The sequence below is a fragment of the Gossypium raimondii genome, chromosome 2 (assembly GCF_025698545.1).
Source record: "Gossypium raimondii isolate GPD5lz chromosome 2, ASM2569854v1, whole genome shotgun sequence".
In the NCBI taxonomy this organism is placed as follows: Eukaryota; Viridiplantae; Streptophyta; class Magnoliopsida; order Malvales; family Malvaceae; genus Gossypium; species Gossypium raimondii.
In genome coordinates this window covers 47,894,874-47,917,195 of record NC_068566.1, presented here as the reverse complement: position 1 = coordinate 47,917,195, position 22,322 = coordinate 47,894,874, and the positions used below count along the sequence as shown (strand labels likewise).

The 22,322-nt window shown below is 32.9% G+C and overlaps 3 protein-coding genes across 6 annotated transcripts; 1 reads left to right on the top strand and 2 right to left on the bottom strand.

The window, feature by feature from the left end:
* Positions 1-5,766: 5,766 nt before the first annotated feature.
* LOC105789354 (ubiquitin carboxyl-terminal hydrolase 20) lies at positions 5,767-9,605 on the bottom strand. 4 transcript variants are annotated; one of them, XM_052627734.1, is made up of 9 exons: positions 9,035-9,598; positions 8,825-8,948; positions 8,098-8,208; positions 7,730-7,902; positions 7,292-7,633; positions 7,052-7,174; positions 6,637-6,798; positions 6,342-6,549; positions 5,767-6,228 (listed from the first exon to the last, which is right to left on the bottom strand). In XM_052627734.1, the coding sequence occupies exons 1-9, from the start codon at positions 9,392-9,394 to the stop codon at positions 6,035-6,037; spliced, it is 1,797 nt and encodes a 598-aa protein (XP_052483694.1). In that variant the 5' UTR covers positions 9,395-9,598; the 3' UTR covers positions 5,767-6,034. The 4 variants fall into 4 exon arrangements, with proteins under 4 accessions (XP_052483694.1, XP_052483693.1, XP_052483695.1 ...); XM_052627733.1 differs by having other exon boundaries at positions 6,342-6,798; XM_012616694.2 differs by having other exon boundaries at positions 6,087-6,263; positions 6,342-6,798.
* A 936-nt stretch (positions 9,606-10,541) lies between these two features.
* LOC105789355 (DNA-directed RNA polymerase I subunit rpa49) lies at positions 10,542-12,902 on the top strand. Its single transcript, XM_012616696.2, has 4 exons — positions 10,542-11,096; positions 11,519-11,665; positions 11,888-12,202; positions 12,271-12,902. Exons 1-4 carry the CDS (start codon positions 10,650-10,652, stop codon positions 12,682-12,684), a joined length of 1,323 nt encoding a protein of 440 aa, XP_012472150.1. The 5' UTR covers positions 10,542-10,649; the 3' UTR covers positions 12,685-12,902.
* A 2,488-nt stretch (positions 12,903-15,390) lies between these two features.
* Positions 15,391-19,040, bottom strand: LOC105789353 (probable ADP-ribosylation factor GTPase-activating protein AGD8). Its single transcript, XM_012616693.2, has 7 exons — positions 18,741-19,040; positions 18,487-18,605; positions 17,289-17,721; positions 16,891-17,151; positions 16,214-16,336; positions 15,923-16,021; positions 15,391-15,832 (listed from the first exon to the last, which is right to left on the bottom strand). The coding sequence occupies exons 1-7, from the start codon at positions 18,813-18,815 to the stop codon at positions 15,725-15,727; spliced, it is 1,218 nt and encodes a 405-aa protein (XP_012472147.1). The 5' UTR covers positions 18,816-19,040; the 3' UTR covers positions 15,391-15,724.
* Positions 19,041-22,322: the final 3,282 nt, after the last annotated feature.

The following is a 22,322-nucleotide window of genomic DNA, read 5'->3' as shown; positions in this document are numbered from 1 at the left end:
TAACTATTTTAATTAAAATATTAAGGATAAATTTAAACACACATTTTTAACTCATCACGTTTAAGAAAAAAAAATTCATGTCAATACTTTAACAGAAGTAATTAATAGTGTTAACTATTTGAATTGATTAATGTCATTATAAAATAGATCAAATTATGCCGGGGAACATCATTCAAACCGAAGGGGGCTTTGCCCAAAAAAAATTCGTTATACCCTTCAATTTTTTTTTTGAAAAATGCAATTAGACCCCTCAAAACTTTTTGAAATTCTAATTAAGTCTTTTCAAAGTTTTTTAAAATCTCAACTAAACTCTAGTTTTTGAAAAATCTCGTTAATCCCCTAAAATTTTTGAAAATTTTAATCAGATCTCTTAAATTTTTTGAAAATTATAAGGTGATATATATTGTATGTAAACATATGTTAAAAATCCAAGAGTCCATAATTACACAATAACATGAATACAAATAACTCAAACTCACAACATTGTCAACGGAACAATGAGCTTTATTTATTACAAAACAAATTGTTGAAATAAGTAAACTATTGGGGGGGAGGTTACGTACAACTCTAGTTGGCATGTTTACATCCTACTCGGAGTCATACTATCTGAGATCTAATTTTAGTGGTTTTTTTCTAAGGTCCGCAATCATCGATGGTAGAAGGAAAAGGAGTTAATCGTCGTCGTCTTTTCCGAATTCTTGGTCTTCCAAAATTCGCTTCAAAGGTTCCGAAAATATAACCATCGGAGTAGCCAACCAGGCTGGGGATTCACTCGGAGTGTGCTCTCCGCTATCGATCATCGGACGACCTTTGATCATGTCCATATCGCCTTCCTCGCTCATCATTACCATGTTGCAAGGTATTTTTTTAGCAAAGTATGCCCTCTTCTTTCTCAAATTTCGGTCGCTGCATTTCCAAAATCAAAAACTTTAGTCTCTTCCAAATATTAATAGTTGGAATTAATCTCTTTGTTAAATGAAAAAATCATTTTTAGCCAAAATTTTAGTTTTAATCACTCAATTTTTTTTTTAATTGTCTTTGCTCTTATCAAAATAGTCTCGGTTTCGTCTCTACTTATTATACCAGCATATAAACAAAACAATAGTCTAAATTTAAAGTAAGCTGCTTAGGATCTAATATCTTATCAAAAAAGGGCATGGACAATTAAAATTGCATTGCCAACAAGATGGTCACTAAGCAGGACCGACACGTCGACAAGGCTAGATAGTCGACTTATAAACAGTCTATGGCTGCTTGTCATAGAATAACCCCCTGGCAGCCCAATGACCAAATAGAACTCTCGTTCTTACTCTTTAAATTACTCTTTGTTTTTCACTTACTTTTTAAAAACATAAGTATTGACACACCTTTTAACTCATGTTTATCTTATCGAAACCTTGATTTTTCATTTACCTCAGAAATTATCTCTAAATCTGATCCACCACCCCAAAAAATAACATAACCAAAAGGAAAACAAATCAAACATTGTATGTGTATTCGAACTCACCAATCAAAGACAACCCAAGATGCTCGAAGGTTAATGATTCTTTCCACAACAAGCGATGGCAATGGATAACCCATTACAATTTCCTTTTGTAATGTAACCTATTAAATAAAATATTGAATGCATTTATTATTTGTAAATCTTATAAAACCAAGGTTAAAATATGTTGTTAGTCCTTATCCTTGTATAGAATTTGAGATCTAGTCCATGTACTTTAAAAGTTAAAAATTCGATCCTTCTACTTTTCCAATTTAAAATTCCTAGTCCAATCATTATCGTTATTGGTATTTTCTGTCAAAATTTGTCAACTTATCATGCTTGTTTCTTATCAATCATATACCACATTATATGATAACAACTTAATCAAAATTCCAAGTTGACAAGTTTTGGTAAATATATATTTACAACTTTATTGGCTTGACTAAGATTCTCAAATAATAATAAAAAAGTAGGACTTCAATTTTAAGTTTTTAAATATAGGGAACAGGGGTGAAGGGAGGAGGGTTGGCAAGGCCTTGGCCGTTTTAAAATGAGAAATTGCTTTTTTAGGCACCCAAAAATGATTAAAATCTCAAATTAATATATAATAAAATTATAGTTTACCCCTCCCAGAAATACTAGAATTTTAATTTAATCATTTTTGAAAGTCATAAAGATATAAACAAATACAATGATGAAATTACATTTTAGCTCTCATAAAAATGTATAACTTAATTTTAACCTCCTAGAAAAAATTTTGACTTCACCCTTAACCGAGACTAAATCTCAAATTTAACCAAAGTGCATAAACTAACCACATATTTTAACCTAAAAATCAAAAGAGATGAAATCCAATACCCCATGTCTTTTACAAAGGTCGATCACTGCTTGCAACTTTATATATTTGGCATCATTTTTCCACTCATTTTTCTCTTTTATTAAAGACAAATGCTCAAACTCCAACATCCATACATCTTGCCATGTCTTTGAAAACACTGCAACAAACCCAAAATGATCAGAACACGAAATTGAATGATTTGAAAATCAAAATGAATTAGAATTGCTAACTTACGAGGGATATTTAACCAGGGCATGAAACCGACGAGCGTGACAATATGACCCGAGGCACTAACATTCTCGAGCACCCACTCAAGCAGCTCGGTTGTGAATTCCTTAAGACCATTCATGACAATCACAACATGTTTAGGTACATTTACAGAGCCCGGTGAACTAAGATCATTTGCCAATGATTCTTTCTTTTTTCCTTTACTACTAAACCTTGGCAAAAATGGATAATACTTACGTTTCCCACTAAATTTGATAGGAATAACCATTTTTATTTTTATTTTTTTGCAAAAAAATGATGGAGATCATGGAAACGGATTTTTGGACATGCCCTTGTTTTCCTTTTATAGTGATTTTTGGGCATTGATTTTTTGTAATGAATAGATTTTTTTTTTTTTTTAAAAAACATTGATGGAACCAAAGACAAGGAGTTTCAGCATAGTATATTTGAGGATCACTAGGTTGGGTTTTTACAACGGAAATTCCAATATGATATTTTGGAGCAATAGAGAAAGGCGAATGTACATGGGAAAGTCCTTTCATCTAATCTTTGCACTATTACAAAGAATCAAATAAGACTAAATTAGAGTAGAATTAACATTTACTATTTAACACGGCTAATATTTTTAAAGTTTGGGCAAATTACCCCATTAGTCACTCTAAATAGCGGACGATTTTATTTCGGTCACCCCAATTTTTTAAAATTTTTTTGTTAATTTGATCACTCCAAAAAAATTGATCAAATTGATTATTCCACCATTAAATGGTAACGGCAATACATTTTCACATATTGTTTTGGGTGATCAAAATAGGAACAACTATTTAATGGTGGAGTGATTAATTTGATAAAAAAATTTAGGGTGACCAAATTAACAAAAAAAATTTAGGATGACCAAAATAAGAACGACCTCTATTTAGAGTGACTAACAGGGTAGTTTACCCTAATGTTTTTATTGTTATGTAAATAAAATCTTTTGTTTGGAATTGATTTGTCATTTAAAAGAATAATTTTTAAGACATTTTTTTATATAGAAAATGTTAACTTTGTTACCATTTAGACTTATTTGATTGTTTTAATAATATAGAGATTAAATTAATAATAGAGGGACTAATTTGATCTGGTCCCTATAATACAAGGACCTATCAAGTACTTTAACCAATAGAGAAATGGGTGTTTAGGCTTTGGAATCCAGTCTCTAGATTTCATCGTTCGGAGGAGTTTTAATTGAATATAAAACACCAAAAATGGAAACTATTCTGCTGAATGTAAACATCGAATTCTCCCCAACTAGAATTATTGATTTGCTCAAAGTTAGATTAATTGGATCGGGAATTAGTTCTGATCCAAAATAAAAAGTTGAATTGATTAATCTACAAACAGGTATGAAACAATTAAATCGAGATTAAATGTCAGTAAAATTAGCGGTTGAACTGATTTTTTTAAAATTTTATGATTTTTTAATATTTTATTTAATTAAATTGAAAAATTAATCGATCGAGAATAATAATCTAACAAGTTCAACTATCGATCTGATTTTAAATTTTTGTTTATTTTATCTAAGAAAAGTAAATAAATTATACATGATAATTTACTTATAAAATATAAAAACTTATCTATTAATATATTAAAAATTATCCATGAAACTAAATCAAATAAAAAAGTATTCTTTACCATAAATGAACATAGAAAATTTAGTACCACAAAAACATTGCTTCTAAATTCAATATTTGAATTTTCTAAAATAATATTTTCACGTTTTTATACTTTATTAATTTTAAAAGTTAATTATTAAAAATTACATATTGCTCATTCTTCTGTTAAGTTGCTAATAGACATCCTATGTAGGGATATGTAAATTTACAATCTGATCACCTAATTATTAGTAATTTATTATTTGATCACTCAATTTTAAAAATTACAAGTTTATCACTAAACTATTAGCAAATTTACAAATTTAGGTTTTAGTCACTCAATCTTTACACCATTATTCCGTAACTCAATAATTCAAATAATATCAACAATAATTTAAGTCTAAAATCCAAGCAAAGCCACTGTAAACCTCATGCCTCATCTCTAATCTAACCAACTCAACAACCCTTCATAATTAACTCACTCACCCTTTTTCCTTCAGCCAAAATCATAACTCAAGAAAAATTCTCAATCAAGCTATTCACACACATTTACTCCCAACCAGCAACTAAATATCACCGCAACCACAACTAAAGCAACCAAAAATACAAATAAAATGAATAAAAAGAAATAAAGAAAGTCTCCTATTTCAGCGTACCCTAGACAAGACCTACAAAAGTAGAGGGACAAAATAAAATCAAAGAAAAGAGAATCATAATATCAAAAATAGAAGACTCAAACACACCAAATTCAATCAAGAATTAGTCGGATAATTCAAAGCGACAAAGACTCAATCTAAAAAATTAAGGAGAAAGTCTCACTAAGAAGAGAAACATATCGAAGTTAGGCGATCATTTGAAGGCAATGAAGGGAGACTCGAGAACCTCTCCATTATGACTTTGCATTTAAAGCATCAGAATATCAGGACATTTCAAGAAAAAATTAATCATAAAGTTGAAAGAGGAAGGAAAAAAAAACTCTACTTTAGTATATTTCTTTGCCAAGGAAAAGGCCAAAAGGTAGTAAGATTACTAGAAAACAACCGTAAAAGGGGTCTCGGATACCTTAAAACTTTTGAATAACTCAACAAGCAATTTGTAACTTTTTTTTTAAAATTAAGTGACCAGAAAGCAAAACTTAATAATAATGAGTTGATGACTATCAAACATTCGTGAGCAACTTAACAACCCAATGACTTAAATGATAACTTTCACATAGTTAAATGACCAATTTATAACTTTTTAAATTAAATGACCACAAAACAACCTTGAGTGTAGTTTACCCTTTTGAGTTGAACTCAAATAGTTTCATGAATGAAAATAATATTTGAGTTTAATTAGTTATAGTAATAGCTTAATTGAACAAAGATTATTAGCTTAAGAGTTCTTTTAATTCAATAGCTTGTTTATATATGTTAACAGATTTTCAACAAAAATATATAGTCAAGTAGCCAATTTGAATGAAAAAGAGGGCCTAAAAGCAAAGCAAAGCAAAATTCACATAAAATAAAATCAAATAAAAAGAAAATAAATAACCAAAACATTATTTTAATTTTTAACTTCTTACTAAAAAGAATTTATACCATATAAAAGCCTTGAAATATTTACTTCCTCAAATAAAATCCCAAACTTTACATTTTTCCCTTACTAAAAAGTGAGAAAAAAAAAAAAAAAACCAGCAAGATCAACCCCTTTAGCCATCATTGTCCCCTAAAAAAATGGAACCCTTTATGCCATATCATACAACCAAAATCAGCATAAAAGATATAATGGACTTCATATACTCCATGTTTTTACCTTTGAGATCGATTATGGTCATGCATACTGACAAAGGGTGACCCTTTTCTGAGTAGATGATCATCTTCTTCTCTTCATTTTACCAACAGGTTGTAAAGCCAACAGAGCCATGGATTTCATACCTCGTTGATTCAACATTCTTTTAACATGTCTCATTGCTTCACTTCTTCTATGAAGCACCCTAGGCCTATTGACTGCTCTTCTTCGAATAATGGCACACTTCTTCTCTTTCGAACGGAAAAGTGGAGTGTGTACTGAAAGAGTAAACCATCTCATCGCTCGTGTTATCCTAGGAAAAAGCGTATTACGTAACAAAAACTTAATATGAATCCCATTCTTTTACCTGAAGAGTCCCTTTGACACTTACCTGGTAATTGAGATCTGAATGGCATTCGAGGGAAAGTACTCTGATTGCTGTTGTTTTCCCCAAGATTGGATGCAGTAGATATACTTATCGGACTATCATCGCTCAAATCAATAGACTTTGGCTTGGATTCACTAAGTGGTCCGGAAATCCCCTTGGTAACAACACATGGTTCATCAAGCTCAAGCATCAATTGTGTTTCACAAGAGAACTGAATTGAAGTTTCATCAGCAACAACTTTAGATTCATAGCCATTGGCATCGGTATTATTTACTGGTTGGAGATCGGAGACGCATACAGTATTATCAAGAACGGATTTTGGTGAAGGATCAGAAGTACCAAGGTCTGTACAAGGCTTTTGTACTTCTATTGCAGTTGAAAACCAAGGTATACCCTCCCTAACATAGAACAAAATGTAGGCTTCTTGAGAAAGCACTTCTCCTTCCTCAACACTAGTAACCTGCAAAAGATAAAACGTGACGCCATTATACACCATTCGTTCAAGTTTCATCAAAACATCGCTACATAATCACATAAATAAGATCCTTCAAAGTTCATAATTTCAGTTAATATTACATTCAAGATGCTTGCAGCACAAGCAAAGTTTTAAAACATTGGGGTGATTGAACCCTCCTTTACCTTAATAAGCACGAAAATTCTAATCAAGAAACATATATCGGGACTAGTTGGAACAAATTTGTTTGAGTTCTTACGATTGAATCATTCAAATTATGCCACGTATCTGGAGAGGACCGAATGTAACAAACGTAATGTCCTGAAGTAGGGTTGTATCCAGAGTGCATCACGACTGCATATAACTGATACTTCAGTTCCTCCTATCACAAAACGAGCACAAACAATACGAGTTTAGCAGTTTTGAACACTAAAAAAGAGGTATAACTAATCAAAATAGACCATATAAAGCCGACCCCAAAGCAAATGGTGCTACTCACATTATTACTTGTCTGATTGACATTAGTGTAAGGCTGCAAATCCAACTCTAATGGGAAAACAACGTGCTTGTCGATCTTCTTGACGTAGGTTGCTTTAGTCTTAAATCTCTTCAAGTGGAATGCTGCAACCGAAGGAGCCTGGTCTAGCATAAGTTGTTTTTCAACAGACACCTTGTCTTCACAATTCTCACACCTGAACTTTGCAACCAGATCATCTATCTTTTCCACCTTGGTGAAAGACTCTAAAGCACTCAGAAGGGTGTCAACATCTTCGATCTCCAAATTCAAATCAATCAAGGGCTCGTAACTGTAAGAAATGTGACCACAATTGCAACAGCATAGCTGAAACCATCAAAGTAAAGGTATAATCAATAAAAGACTGCATTTCTCACTTACTTAGAAATGGCTAGTCGAGATCAATTTGGCATTGTTCCTTACTTTGCTAACAAGTTGACCACCAAAAACCTTCTTAACTAAGCAAATATCCGGAGAAGACGAACAATCATCCTTTAGCTTTAAGTCCAAGCAACATTCTTCAAGCCTATTTAACAAGCACTGAAGGAACTCGTGAGCATCCTCTTGTTGATATCTCTCGAAACTAGGTGAGATATCTGGATTTCATGTGTCAAGAATTACAATTAAGAAAGAACTCTTTTCGATAGCAAATTGATAACAAATATGGCAATTTCATCAAATTATAAAAGTTAAGCCTAACTACAAAATTCAATGCTGGAACAATAATTAACTATTTAACCAGAAATTAACAAGCAAATGATAAAATAAAAACAATAAAAAGAAAAGGATACAGCTCAAATTGTCAAAAATTTTAGATGGTGAAACAACTCCTCCAGATGAATTCAATGAAAGCTCAATGTGATCATGAACAGCACAAAGTAAACAAAAGCTATTAATATTCCCTGACAAATCCAACAAAACTAAATAGTTAGAAACCCCGAAAGGATACACGTACACATATACATATAGGATTCACATGGCTGCAAATCATACCATCAACAATAGCACATTTAGGAAAAGAATCATCTATCCCTCATATCCTTCATGTCCATGACATGGTTAGAATTATGTTGCATTGCAATATACGTACATATATACATACAGATTCATATAGGATTCACTTGGCTGCAAATCATACCACCAACAACAACACATTTACGAAAAGAATCATCTATCCCTCATATCCTTCATGTCCATGACATAATTAGAATTATGTTGCATTGCGATGTACGTACTTGTACACATACACATACACATACACATACACATACATATACAAGTATATACATATACACCAAAGGCGAAGACAGGGGGCAGGCACTGGCCTTGGCCCCCCAAAAATGGTAAATTTGCTACAGAGGCCCTTCAAGTTTTGTCAAATCAGAAGTTAGTATAATGGTAAAATTATACTTTGACCCCCAAAAAGTTATTATTCATTTCTGGCCCCTAAAGTAATTTTTTGGCTTCACTCCTAATATACACATACACATACAAAAGGTTAAAGGAAAGAGTTCTTACGATGACAAGGCTTCTCATGATGATTCAAAGACCGAAGACCCAAAACAAAAGGAACAGTATGAGTAAAACATTGTAACACGGCATTGATAAAACACGTGTTACCCAAATTTTCCAGCCCTGCACCCTACAAAATCCAATATCCAAAATGTTCAATTATTCAATCACCATTCAACCAACATATACATACGCACATGAATAATATAAACATACCACTCCAGTTGGTTCATTTGCAATTCTAAAACCTTCATTAGAAGGAACCCAAGGATCATGGGGTTGCTTAGAATCATAAGGTAGTAAAGCTAGAATCTGAGACAATTCGTATTCATCAGAAGAAGACGAAGGGGGTTGTTGATACGTTAACGAAAGCACGTTCAGACCTTCAGGATTCACCGCCGTTTCATCTTCGAGGAAGCTTTCTAACATGGTGGCAAGATCAAGGGAATCATTAACAGCCACCATTGGAGAAAAAGATGATGACCCAGATAAAGAATCGGGCACTAGAGACGGAACCTGATCGATTTGAGAAGGAGAAAGATCATTTGGTTTATCAGTATACGTTTGGGTTTCCATAGAAAGACGGTAATAAAAGCTTGCAACGAGTTTCGACAGAAAAAAAAAAAGGAGTTTCGAGGAGATTAAGAATTATGTATCTCCAAAAGAAACGAACTTTGGAATCCCCAATCTTGCTGGAATAATTAAGAAGAAAAATGGGGTTTTCTTGGAGAACAATTTTGAAAGGGGGAGGGAAATCTTTTAAGCCGCCATTTCTTTGGTTTTCTTCTCCATTGACTGTATAAAAAAATAGACTGCTTACTGTAGGCGGTAGATAAAAAGAGCGAACTGAATAGATTGTTTGACTTTTGAGTTTTGGTCAAACCCTCTATTTTTTTTAGGGTTATTTTTTTTGTTTCCCTTTTTAGCTTTGTCGGTTAAAGAAATTTATTATAAAATTTGAGATTTCTTTTTTTATATTTTATCAATGTTGTTGAAATTAAATAGGTGGTTTAATTGGTCCAACCGGAAATCGGTTGATGTCAATATTATTTAAATTTGATCAGATGTCAATTCGAGTATTGATTCAGATAAATATTTTAGATCGAATGAGTTGGGAATTAATATAGACCAATTGAATCGAGGTAAAAAACTGGTTGAATCAACGATTGAACTAGCTGAATCGATTTTTAACATTTTTTAATTTTATTAACTTTTTGAATTATTTATTTAAACAAATTAATAAAAAAATACTTTGACTGATTCAATCATCGGTCCAATTTAAAAAAGCTTAATGAGTGTATCAAGTTAGACAATACTATTGAACTGAAAATCAAAACCAATTGTACTAGTTAAAAAATATCAGAATCGAGTTTAACCAAAATAACACCCAAATAATTTTTTTTAGCTTATATCGATAAACCCAAATCCAAGCTCAAATATCCTAAACCGATAAACTCAACAAAGAATGGTAGGTATGTCAATCAAAATTTTAAAAATAACATAACTTAATAGAATTAAATCGAGATCTTATACATTATTAATAATAAAATTTATTTTTTTTAAATTTTTTGAATAGTTGGTGTCTAAATACAATTTAAGACCCATAAAACTGAGTTAGGTGAAATGAAGTTTGGGCTTGAAGCCCACATTTTCCTTGTTCCAAACCCAAAATTATTATCCAACCCCTAAATAAGCCCTAAGATCAAATACCCAATTTTCATCTTTGATTGATGCTCTCTCCTTTTCCATTATTTTCTCTCCACACTTCCATAGCCGGACTCTTCTCTCTTCTTTCAAAGGAAGGGGTTTTTTTCCCTATTAGGCGATCACCATGGATGAACAGCCATCTGCTTCAAAATCAAGAACACAAAAATCCAAAAAGAGGAGCAGAGATGGTAATCAAAATCCTGGTGGGGCAAAACATGAGAATTTGCAAGTAAAAATCCAACTTTTTCAAGACCAACCAAACAAGATTCCACCTTTAGTTGCTTATTTCCCATCTGGTTACAACCCTCAAACTCAACAACGACAAGATGAAGAAGAATCCAATAACCAGAACAATTCACCCAAGGTGCCGAAGGTCAAGGTTTTTAGAAACATGGCTCAAAGAAAGGGTAATAGGCTTCAAGTTGTGGTTAGCCCTGGTGGGTCAAATGTGGATTTTGTTGGGTCAAGTTTTACAGGTGAGGCTGCTGCTGCACAAGTTTGTAGGTACTCACTTGGGGTTCTTGATAAAGAGGCTGGGACTCTCAAAATTATCCCTATTGCTACTAATAAGGTAACATCTTTTCTATGTATACGTATGTATGTGTATTCTCTCATTTGTATAACTACTAGCCGTAAGTTATATAATGGAGATGTATGTCTATGTGTGTGTGTATTCTCTTATTTGTGTAACTACTGTTCCTTAAGTTATATAATGTATGTGTATGTGTATGTGTATGCTCTTATTTGTGTAACTACTGGCCTTAAGTTATATAATGTATGTGTATGTGTATGTGTATGTGTATGTGTATGTGTATGTGTATGTGTATGTGTATGTGTGTGTATGTGTATGTGTATCCTCTTATTTGTGTAACTACTGGCCCTTTAAGTTATATAATGGAGATGTTTGTGGTAAGGGAAATCATGTTGCTATCGAACAAGATGTTTATTATGGTTTTTAGTTAATGTAATCGGCTTTGCATGGTTTAATTGTAGATATTTAGATTGGAACCTAGAGTTAGAACTGCCGAGACTGCTAATGAAGAAGCTTCGAATTCCACAAAAAGTGAACTTACTGCCAATAGAATGGACAAGCTGGGAGAGCTTACTGCACTTTACGGAACAAAGAGAGAGAGAAAGAAGGTTTGGCCTTTTCATATTTCTTGGTTCTTGAAGTGTAATTATAGATTCACATATATAATTGATTGGCTTTCTGATATATCGGCTTAAGTGGTAATGCAATTGGTTACATTCATAGTTATACATAGAAATGCCTAATCGTTTTTTTTTTATTATGTAAATATGAGTACAACCAAGTGATACTTTTAGTACTATTACAAGGTTCTAACATCTCGTATAATGCAGAGGAAGGACGCCATCAATTTGAAGAAGGAAGTTGATTCTGAATCACAAAAATCTTTAGACAAGAAGATCGAGGAAGTTGCCTTTGACAAGGAGGCATTGGCAAACACCAGTTCCCTTATTGCTCGTAACATCCCTCCACACAATGTTTCTGCTACTACGCCCCTAGAAGCTTACCCGCTCGACAAGATTATTCTCAAAGGCGACTGGGATTTTCTTGGAGATATTTATAAGCTTTGGCAAGGTGGCGAAAAAGTAGCCACCAATGCTTATCCGCACTTTGTTTGCAACAGAATCCGAAAATTGGATGCAATTAAGGTAATGCTACGAGAAAAGACTTACCGAAACTTTTCATTGATATATTCTTACGTTGCCTTTAACTGCAGGATGAGACACAGCAATGGAAACTCTCGTGCATACTTTCGTATATTACTCATCTCATGAAGTTCAGGGATCAATTCTCGATGGGACACGTTAAATCCGGAAAGAAGCATAATATCCCAAGCATTATACATCATAGGTTCCTTAACCTGTTTACTGATCCAGAGTCTAAAATACTAGCAAGTGAAAAAATCAATCTCTTCATCAGTTATGTCTTGGTGCTCGCTTTACATGTTGATGGATTCCGAACCGATCCATCAGATATAGCACAGGATCTAAGAATCAGTAAAGTAGATTTAAGACAACATTTTCTGAACCTGGGGTGTAAACTTGTGCGTCAGAACAGCATATTATACGCTACCCTTCCCGTCCCTCTAAACTTTCCTTCTCAGAATATAAGACGAAAACGAAGACAGTAGATGGATCAGCTGCCACAGTTGATATTTCAGCGATGTCGGTCCATGGAGGTGGGTTTTTCGTCTTGGCGGTGCTAGTATTAACTATGCCGAATTTTGATTTATCGATGTTTGTGGTTTTTATTTATTCGAGTTGATTGATAACTGATAAAAGGGTCTGCAACATTTTTTTTGTTTTGATGTTGTATCTAATCTATATCAAAAGCCACGAATTAGCATTTTGTTTTGAGTGGGTTTTACATTGGATTCAAGTTTTTTATTGAAACAGTGTTGTATGAGAATTTAGTAGGCAATGGAATAATTTGGTCTCTATTTTGTTATATCAAAGAAGAATGTCAACAAAATGATTCAGGGTTGAGGTTTGAGTATGATTGCCGGATCAATTCGAGTTTCGGGTTTGTGTTGTTTCTGGATTATTTTAAGTTTGGGGTTTGTATTTTTCAGATTGAAGTTATTGCAAATTCAAGCTGTTCTTTTTTCTTTTTGATACCAACATGCTTAAGCGCTTTTGAGTTCATGTTTCTGTTGCAACACGTAAGTTAAAAGCTTAATTAAAATCAGATGAAATTAATTGATAAAATTTAATGAAAACAACACAATGGAAAAATATGCCCATTATCGAAACCATTTTCTTTTTGAGATTTGAAAAATGGGGATCGACTTTAAAAATAAAATGGGGAGTCACCACCGATCTTTTATTGTGGTGTGATCGGATCACCCTGAAAATAATTTTTGGTCTGCGAATTTTAAGAAAAATAGGTTCGGGAGTCAGTTACGCACGAGGAAGGGTTGGCACCCTCGTAACGCCCAAAATTGGTACCCAATTGATCGTTTAATGTCTTAGTATCAAAACTTTGAAAAGATTCTAAAATACGATCCTTGCGTTAAAATGTTGAAAATTCTTGAGAAAATGAGCATATTTCACGTTAATCAAGAAAGAGTATAATATCCAGTAAGTTAGGACACGATGTCTCGAATTCCCGATCCACGAATAAAAATGCTTATTTTTTAAAAAATATTTGGCTATCTCGGATTTAAAAGGGAGATCTCGACCAGTAAGTTAGGACGCGATTCTTTTTCAAATCCCGAGATCATTTAAAACTTGAGTTTGAAAAGATTCGTGTATTTGGATATTGTGAAAATCGAAACCCAGTAAGTTAGGGTACGACCTTCTCAAATCTCAAAATACGAAATGTTACTCGTTTTAAAACTACAATTTATGAATCGGAAAAAAATTAATTTAACACGAAATGATAAAAGACATGATGTTAATATGCATTGCGAAATATAACAGATATGTATATATATAAATATAAATTATGATATATGTACATGTGTCATAAAATATATAAGAGATTATAAAATGCATATAAAAGGAATATATGTATGTATATATTATAAGAACGAATATATGTAATTAGAATTATAAAATGTGAAAATATATGTGCATATGTATTATATATTAAAATTATGAAGCGCAAAATGTATGATAATTAATAATAATACAATAGATCTAAACAAATCAATAGTAGCTTTATAATAAGTTTAATTATTTTAATAATATTAGATTTAGAATCATATATATTAAAAGCAACAAAATGAGATAATTAAATAAAAAATGAACAAATTGAAATAAGGATCAAATCGAATCCAAAACAAAATTATAAAGAAAAAAGATAAAAAAAATAACATTGAAAGACAAAAATAAAATATGCATATTACATGGAGGACCGCATGGAAAATATCCCATATCCGTCAAAACGCGTCACAGTAAAGAAAAGGGCTAAAATGTAACAATACGGGAGAAGTGGGGCAAATTTAGAAAAACAAAAGGAACCTAATTAAATCGTCCAAACAAATTAGAAGGACTAATGATGCAAAATTCCCTCCAAGACCCAAAACACGCGGATCTGACTGTGCCTGGGTCAGGTCATCGGGTCGGAGGCGTGGCTTTGGCGCGAAGGCGCTACACGCGCGCGGGCGCAACACGCGCCAGGGGGAAGCCTGGCTCTGTTGCGGCGGCTGGGGCTGTGATGCTAAAGGCTAGGGTTTCTGTCATTGGGTTGGAATTTGGGCCGTATGTCGTTGGGCCTAGTCCAGTTTAGGTTTGGGTCAATGGGTTTGGGTTGTAACCGGGCTTAGGGTTGTATTTTGGGTTAGGGTAGAGTTGGGTAATTTAAATGGGCTATAATAATTTTGTTTTGAGTTGAATTTGTAAAGAAACATTATTTATTTTATATATATATATATATATATTGGTTAATACTTAGGCTTGGGCCGGGCAAATTTGGGCTTTTACACCCATAATTGACATTTGACACCTTATTTGACAGATTTTATAGAGGTCCAAGAACAAAATTAATTTTTGTTAATTAAATTAAAGAGTAAATTAATCTTTTTTATTAATTAAAAACATAATTAATGAAATACAAAAACCATTTTTTACAACAAAACTAAATAAAAATTTTAACAAAAAATTTTATTTTTTAATCTAACATACAAAGACAATCTCATCTCGTTATTGCAAGGGCCTTCATAGTACGTTTACTGTTTCAAGTTCAACCTCTTAATTAATCCTCCAAATATAAACCCTAAAATATAAATAAATAAAAAAGGCAATCCCCAATTTATTCACTAACTAAACAATAATATCATATCATACTAATAATGAACGGCAAACAGGTAAAAAAAAAGAGAGAGAAAGCAATATGAGAAAAGTTAAAAACAGGCAAAAGGCAATGTAGTTCACAATTTCAACATACCTTTTCCTAATACACGCACAACATGACAACTTCGCTTTGGTTTACAGTTGATACACATACGAATTCTATACGAAAGGGTCTAATAAAAATACCACAAATTGGAAATAGTGGTAACAAAGAAAAGAAAACCAGCCTGCCATGACATTTAAGGTTCTTTTTTTTTTTTTAAGATATTATTTGAAAAGAATTTTATGATAAAAATAGCTTTACATTCAGTACAAAAACATATATAGGCTGGTAAAATAACAAAACATGTTTTTTTAAAGGTCAGAACACTTGCATTAAAGGATTCTGTCCTGGAGATCCGACATTAGTGTCGATGCCAATGAGCTAAGTTTCTTTCCTGTCTCACCAGCTATGTTCTTGAGGTTTGAGATATCTTGTTGGGCCTGAAACCGATAATGATAAAGAAATAAATGAACTTATACTCGATAAAGAAATACGGGGAATGCATAAAAGATGCAATTTACAAAGCATACCTGGAAAGAGAGTCGATTGATTAGATCGCTAGCAGCGACATCAATAGAACCATCAGCAGAATGACCAAATAGATCAGCACTGGAGATGGCTGTTGAACCCTGTAAAAGACCAGGTGACTATCAGGTCTCACAAAACCACATTTCATGGATAAATTAATTCTGGTTATGCGCACATATGAAAGAAAAAGAAGCTGTTAAAAGATGGTAGTAAAAGTTGGTGGTAGATAAGGATACAGTATTTTGAGCCTTAAATTATATCTGTCAAGAAAGAAATAGCTACACAGCACGTACTGAGAATTTCTGCAAAGTAACTTGAGCATCATTGTCTGCTCTGGTATTATCACCAAAATATTGGGCTGATGAAATAGATTTTGCATTTGAGAACTTTCTCCTAGCTTCATCAGTTTCCTGAACCTGATAGCAAAAACGAAGCAATAAGAAACAAACCCGAATGGCAAAAGAAGATACAAGCAGAAATAATGACTAAGATTGACCCCTTCCAGGGGGGATATTATAAAAGTTAAAACACTTCTCATCCATTAAATTCTCACACATTACACTGCATGAATATCTCCTATATGGGAACATTTCCTTTTCAAATTCTATGATTTGGAAGGCAAAGTGACACATTCAAGTAGATTGAAGGCTATGTCCTGAAATTTGATTTTCAAGGAAAAGAGTACTGCTAGCTAAAAGCATAACCAGACATCCTCATTAAGAAGTTGAAAGTTTCTAGCAGTACAGGTATTACAATTAACCTTGAGTGATATGGGGAATCATAGAGAAGAGTAAGATGTTCTAAAACCAAAAGGAGACAATTCCATTAAACTAATCAGCCATTTATACACACAATATTTAAGTTCTTTGCCAACAACCTCTTGACCAAGTGCCAACTCCCCAGAATTCTTACCCCTATCCCCAATTATCAACAAAATATGTATATTTAATTTCTTGGTCATATTACTTACTTGCACTTTTGAGGTATTTGAGCTTGATTTCTTCTGAAAACCACTGTCCATGCCAAATTCTGCAAAGAAGCTTGATGACTTTGGCGGAGCAACATGGCTAAGAATTTGTGGGCCACCAGAACTCGACTCAGAAGATTGATCATTGTCTACATACTCAAAACGAGATGGAAAAGTTGAGCTAACAGGTGCAGTGTTATTAGTAGGGGAAGCAACAGGAACAACTCGTTCTTCAGGCTTTTGATCATACAGATTTTCACTTGGCTGCAAGTAAAGAAAACTAGGTTATTAAGAGGAAGGGCATTTAAAATAACTCCAAAAACATGTAAATATTCTAATCAAGATATCCTTATGATCATTCTGCAGTAATTGTATTGCTCAAGAAGGTCTGGAAGGAATACCTTTGAAGTAAGCTTTCTGGCACCAAGTCCTCCAGTTTTTCCAGTTCTTTTTGCACCTAGAGGCTTCTTAACAGTGCTGGTAACAACTTTATGAGAAGCTTTCGGTGAAGCGGGAAGTTCTACTTTTTCTTGCCCACCTAAAGGAATTTCTTTAGGAGTTTCATCAGTCTTGCTATTAAGAGGTCCATTGGGTGCTTGGGGTGACTGGGAAGCAACAGGGGATGAAGGCAAACCTGCCTCCTCTGCCATACTCTTAGCAACTTCTTTTGATAATATTTGCCTATATAAATCAGCCGCTCTTGAAGTATATTTGGCCTCAATTTTGCCCCCATCAGACCATCCATGCTGCTTAAAGAAAACCTGTGCACGGTTGTTACCTCCATAGATCATCATTTTCAATTGTTCAGTAGACCAAGAATCTAAATTTGTAGACCTGCATAAAATATACAAGTTTTTCAAAGAGGAAAATACATCTAACAAAACACCTTAGCTTTTTAGGCCAATAAGGACAATCTCGACTCCTAAGAAGGTGGTGTGGTTTTGTACCTTCAAATTCGGCTAAACACACCGACAAAACAAACAAAAAGAAGTAAAATATAGGGAGGTGATGTGCATATTGCATTGTTTACCCACAAAAAACTCAAACAGGTTCGGTTAATACCAGATTAATCTCTCTACAGAATGGGCTTATTCTATCAAAAACTCAAGAAAAATAAAAAGGAGCCTTTCTAAGTAAATTTCAAAACTATATCAAAGGAAGAACAAAAGCCGATACAGGAACAGCTTATCCCATTTGCATTATAAATAAAAAAGTCACTTTAACCGCATATTATCATACATAAACAATTGCCCCAAAAACCATTTCAGTTCAGGAATCTCTCCAACACTAGAAACAAGAAGTGTCGAAACATCTCTGAACATGAAAATTCATAATTCAGAAGCACGTAAATAGAATACCAAAAACCAAATTTCCTCCTATCATTCATTCCTTCAATTGAATTTCAAGGGACCCAAAACCGGATTACAATTTACAAATTTCCACACTAGATATCTCAGCTGTATCCATAAATTCCCATATAAAACGGTTGTTCTAAAGCAAGACAAAAAGCCTTTTCACGAATAATTAAAACGCATCACTAATTAACGCAAAAAAAAAACACGAAAACTAAATCCAAAACCATATTAAAAATAATGAAACCTGACAAAGCTGATGTGTACACCGAGACTCCGATGAACGGCTGAGCAATCGATGCAAAGAAAGATCCCGTAGGTCACTGACGCCCATGTTGGATTCTTCGCATTACAATCGAAACACATCTAACAAAAAAATATATAAAAAAATAAACAAATCGAATATCAACTAACGGAAATTCCAGATCTGACACAGATCTACAGATAAATCAATAGAACAATCATACTTAAAATTTAAAAATAAAATAAAATAAAAAACACCTTGTTTTCTGATTTTGCTTTCAGCTTTCTGAAAACGGCATTCTTGTCGGTCAGATTATCGGACGACGACGCCATCGATGCTTCTTTTTTTTCTTTCAATTTTTTTCTTTTTGAAATTTAAAACGAAAATATTATTTATATTATATATAAAGGAAAGATTTTTTGCACTGAAGAGGGGTGGGATCGAATATCGAACACCTCCTCTGGCTTTAGATTTTGAAAGATATATTAAATAAAAAGTGTAAAAAGCAAAATCAATTGCAATTGGATTTGGATTTGGATTGGGGGTTTTTTTTTTTTTTCCCCTTTTTTGAGAGGGATGATTTGGTTTGATTATGTAATGACGATTGTGGCCTTTTTTAATTAATTAGGGGTTTTGGGAAGGACGAAAATGACCTTGAAATGGCGGAGCTTCCTCCTTTCCTCCGTGGGTGGCGGTGGTTGGGCAGGAGTTTTTTGGGGTAAACTATATCCAAGGTCACTAAACTATTAATAAGTTTACATTTTGGTCACTCAACTTCAAAAAGTTACAAAATTATCATTGAATTATTTGAAAATTTTCACTTAAATCATTAGACTGTTAAAATCGTTATTGCATGGCCTAATCCTTTCACACCACTTGCTTGAATTAAAAGCTTTCATCCCCTTCTATTTTTACAGTTCAGTTTCTTTTATGAAATAATTTTAAATATTATGAATCTGCGAACCAAAATCCAAACAAATTTCTTCTTTGATCTCAGAGTCTGACCGTCAAATCGACTTGGATCTAAGATATGTTCTTCTACTAGTTGATGGGTTACCGATTGTCAAATCATTACTTAGATATCACTAGCTAGACTTAAAAAAAAAAAACTTAACAGCCTGGTGACTTAAATGAAAATTTTTGAATAGTTCAATGGCTTAAATGAAAATTTTTAAATAATTCAATGACCATATTGTAACTGTTGAAACCATTTTTTATGTATTTGAAAAACGGGGATCGACTTTAAAAAAATGAAAATGGGAGTCGCCACCGATCTTTAATGGGGCGTGATTGGATCACCTTGAAAACGATTTTAGGTCTACGAATTATGAGAAAATAGGTTCGGGGGTCGGTTACGCACGAGGAAGGGTTAGCACCCTCGTAACGCCCAAAATTGGTACCAAATTGATTGTTTAATGTCTTAGTGTCGAGAATTTGAAACGATTTTAAAATACGATCCTTTAAAAAGAAAATTTGAATGAAATAAATTGGATGATGATACTCACTTATTTCAAAGAAATAAATTGTCGCACTCAGTAAGTTAGAGTGCTACATTTTAAATCCTCAAAATTAAGTCTATCTCTTGATTTTCAAAACCTATGCATTTTAAGAAGGGTATTTGGTTATTTGGGTCAAATGAAAAATCAAAACCCGGTAAGTTAGGGTTCAATTTCCCAAAATTCCTAAACACCGCATATTGCCTTTATTTTTAGAAGAATCCTCGTCTCGAGAAAATAACATGTCATATCCAATGCATTAGGACACAACGTGTCGAATTCTCAAGAATGAGCTTTTATTTATGTGTTTTGATTAAAGCATATCCTCGATTATTTAGATTCAACGAGGAAAATTGGAACCCAATACGTTAGGGCTCAATCTTTTTTAAGATCCCAAATGTCGAGTATTGCGTCATTTTTGAAAACTTTTTGAATAAAAAATGCTCTTGGTATTTGAATGATATTGAACGTAATCTTTTGAACAAATAAAACAATGAAATAATAACGTACAACGCGAAATGGTATTCGTAAATTAGAATGTACACTAATGAATAATGAATAATCAATAAATAAATTTAAACAAGCATAGCAATAATTATCTCAACCATATATCATACAAATACCAACATTGGCAAGTAATAGAAGACTAATTGAAACCAAGTAAATTTACATAAACACTAATGAAATATACAAAATTTAAACATAATTTAAGAAATAAGTATAATATATGAATTAAAATAAAATAAATTTGAATAAATTAACAATATTGAAATAAGTTGAAATAAATTAAAAATGTTAAAATATTTGAAAGAGATAAAATATCTATATAATAATATGAAATTAACAATAGATTATGTATGTATGGATAATGAAAATAATTTAATATGAAATATATACGCATTTAATATTATTATATAATAGCATTATAAAAATATTTACATTGGAGGAAATGTATTATAGAATAGAATATTAAAAATTGTATATAAAACATATTGATATTGCATGAAAATATACATAAAAATGTGGAAATTTAAATAATGATATATAATAAATTTTGAACAATAAAACATGGTAAATTTATAATATAATAATGATAGATTCAAAATAATAATATATTATAATATTAAAATAGTATTGATAATAAAATTAAAAATGTATTAAACTTAAACAAAAAAAGAGTTAAATTTTAAAATAAATATATCAAAAAAAATAAAAATGTAAACAGCATAAAAAAATTAAGTACATTAAATTAAATAAGTATGGACAAAATTGTATTAAATTCGAAATAAAAAGGAAAAAAATGAAAATAAAGCAGAATTGAGGACCAAAAAGGGCACGAGCGAATAACATGGGGGCTAAAGAGGAAAATATCCCGCTTCCCCAAAACGTAGCGTTGAAAGCTCGGTCGAAATGAAACAACGACGAAAATGCGGAGCAAAATTAAAAAACAGAAAGGATCAAATTGAACACGCCGCAAAAGAGAGAGGAACATTTGCGCAAATTGCCCAACGGAGGCCAAAACTCGCGGATCCTTCCCCGGGTCTGGTCACTGCGAGGGTCATGGCCACTAAACGGCGTCGTTTTGACACTAGGAACCCTAGCTCAAAACGGCATCGTATTGTAATGTTATTTAAACAAAAGTTTACCTAAAAAATAAACAACTGCAGCCCATACATAAAAAAAAAAAAAGAAATTGCTGCTTCTGCCTCCATTGGGGTTTCGACCCCTTGTCTCCTTGCCTGAATCCGCCGCTCCTTCGCCATGGCTCCGCCACGAACGGCGATTTGAGCCGACGTGAAGACGACAAATTCCCGGTAGGTCCCCTTTCCCTCTCCTTTTTATTTATTTATTTTTTTACCAAAAAAAATCAAAGAAAACTGAAAATAAAAATAGAGTTGGGGAATCACCTAAAACGGTGTATTTTTTGGTTTTTGAATTTTTTTTTGTATTTTTGTATTGATTTCGTTTTTTGATACAGTATCCCTGTTTACAGATTCTTAAATATGCCTTTATAGCAGAAAATGAAAAAAATAAAATAAAAAAATCAAAAGAAATCTGTCCTTTTTTTTGCTGTCGATTTCTGCCCTTTTTGTTTGCTTGTCGTTCTTACAGGTACGACGTACGCGCCGCGCGTGGCGGTGTGTGAAGGTTGTATGGAGGTGCGGACGTGGTGTGCGAAGGCGTGGCTCGTGGGGCACATGAGGCCGAGGGAAAACTGCGGCTGAAGCTGAAAGCTGTTGAAGGCTGAAAACTAGTTTAGGTTTTGGGAGGTTTTAATTCTTATTGGGCCTGTTCGGGACATTGTAATTTTGGGTTTAAATTTTCTGTAAATGGACTATTTTT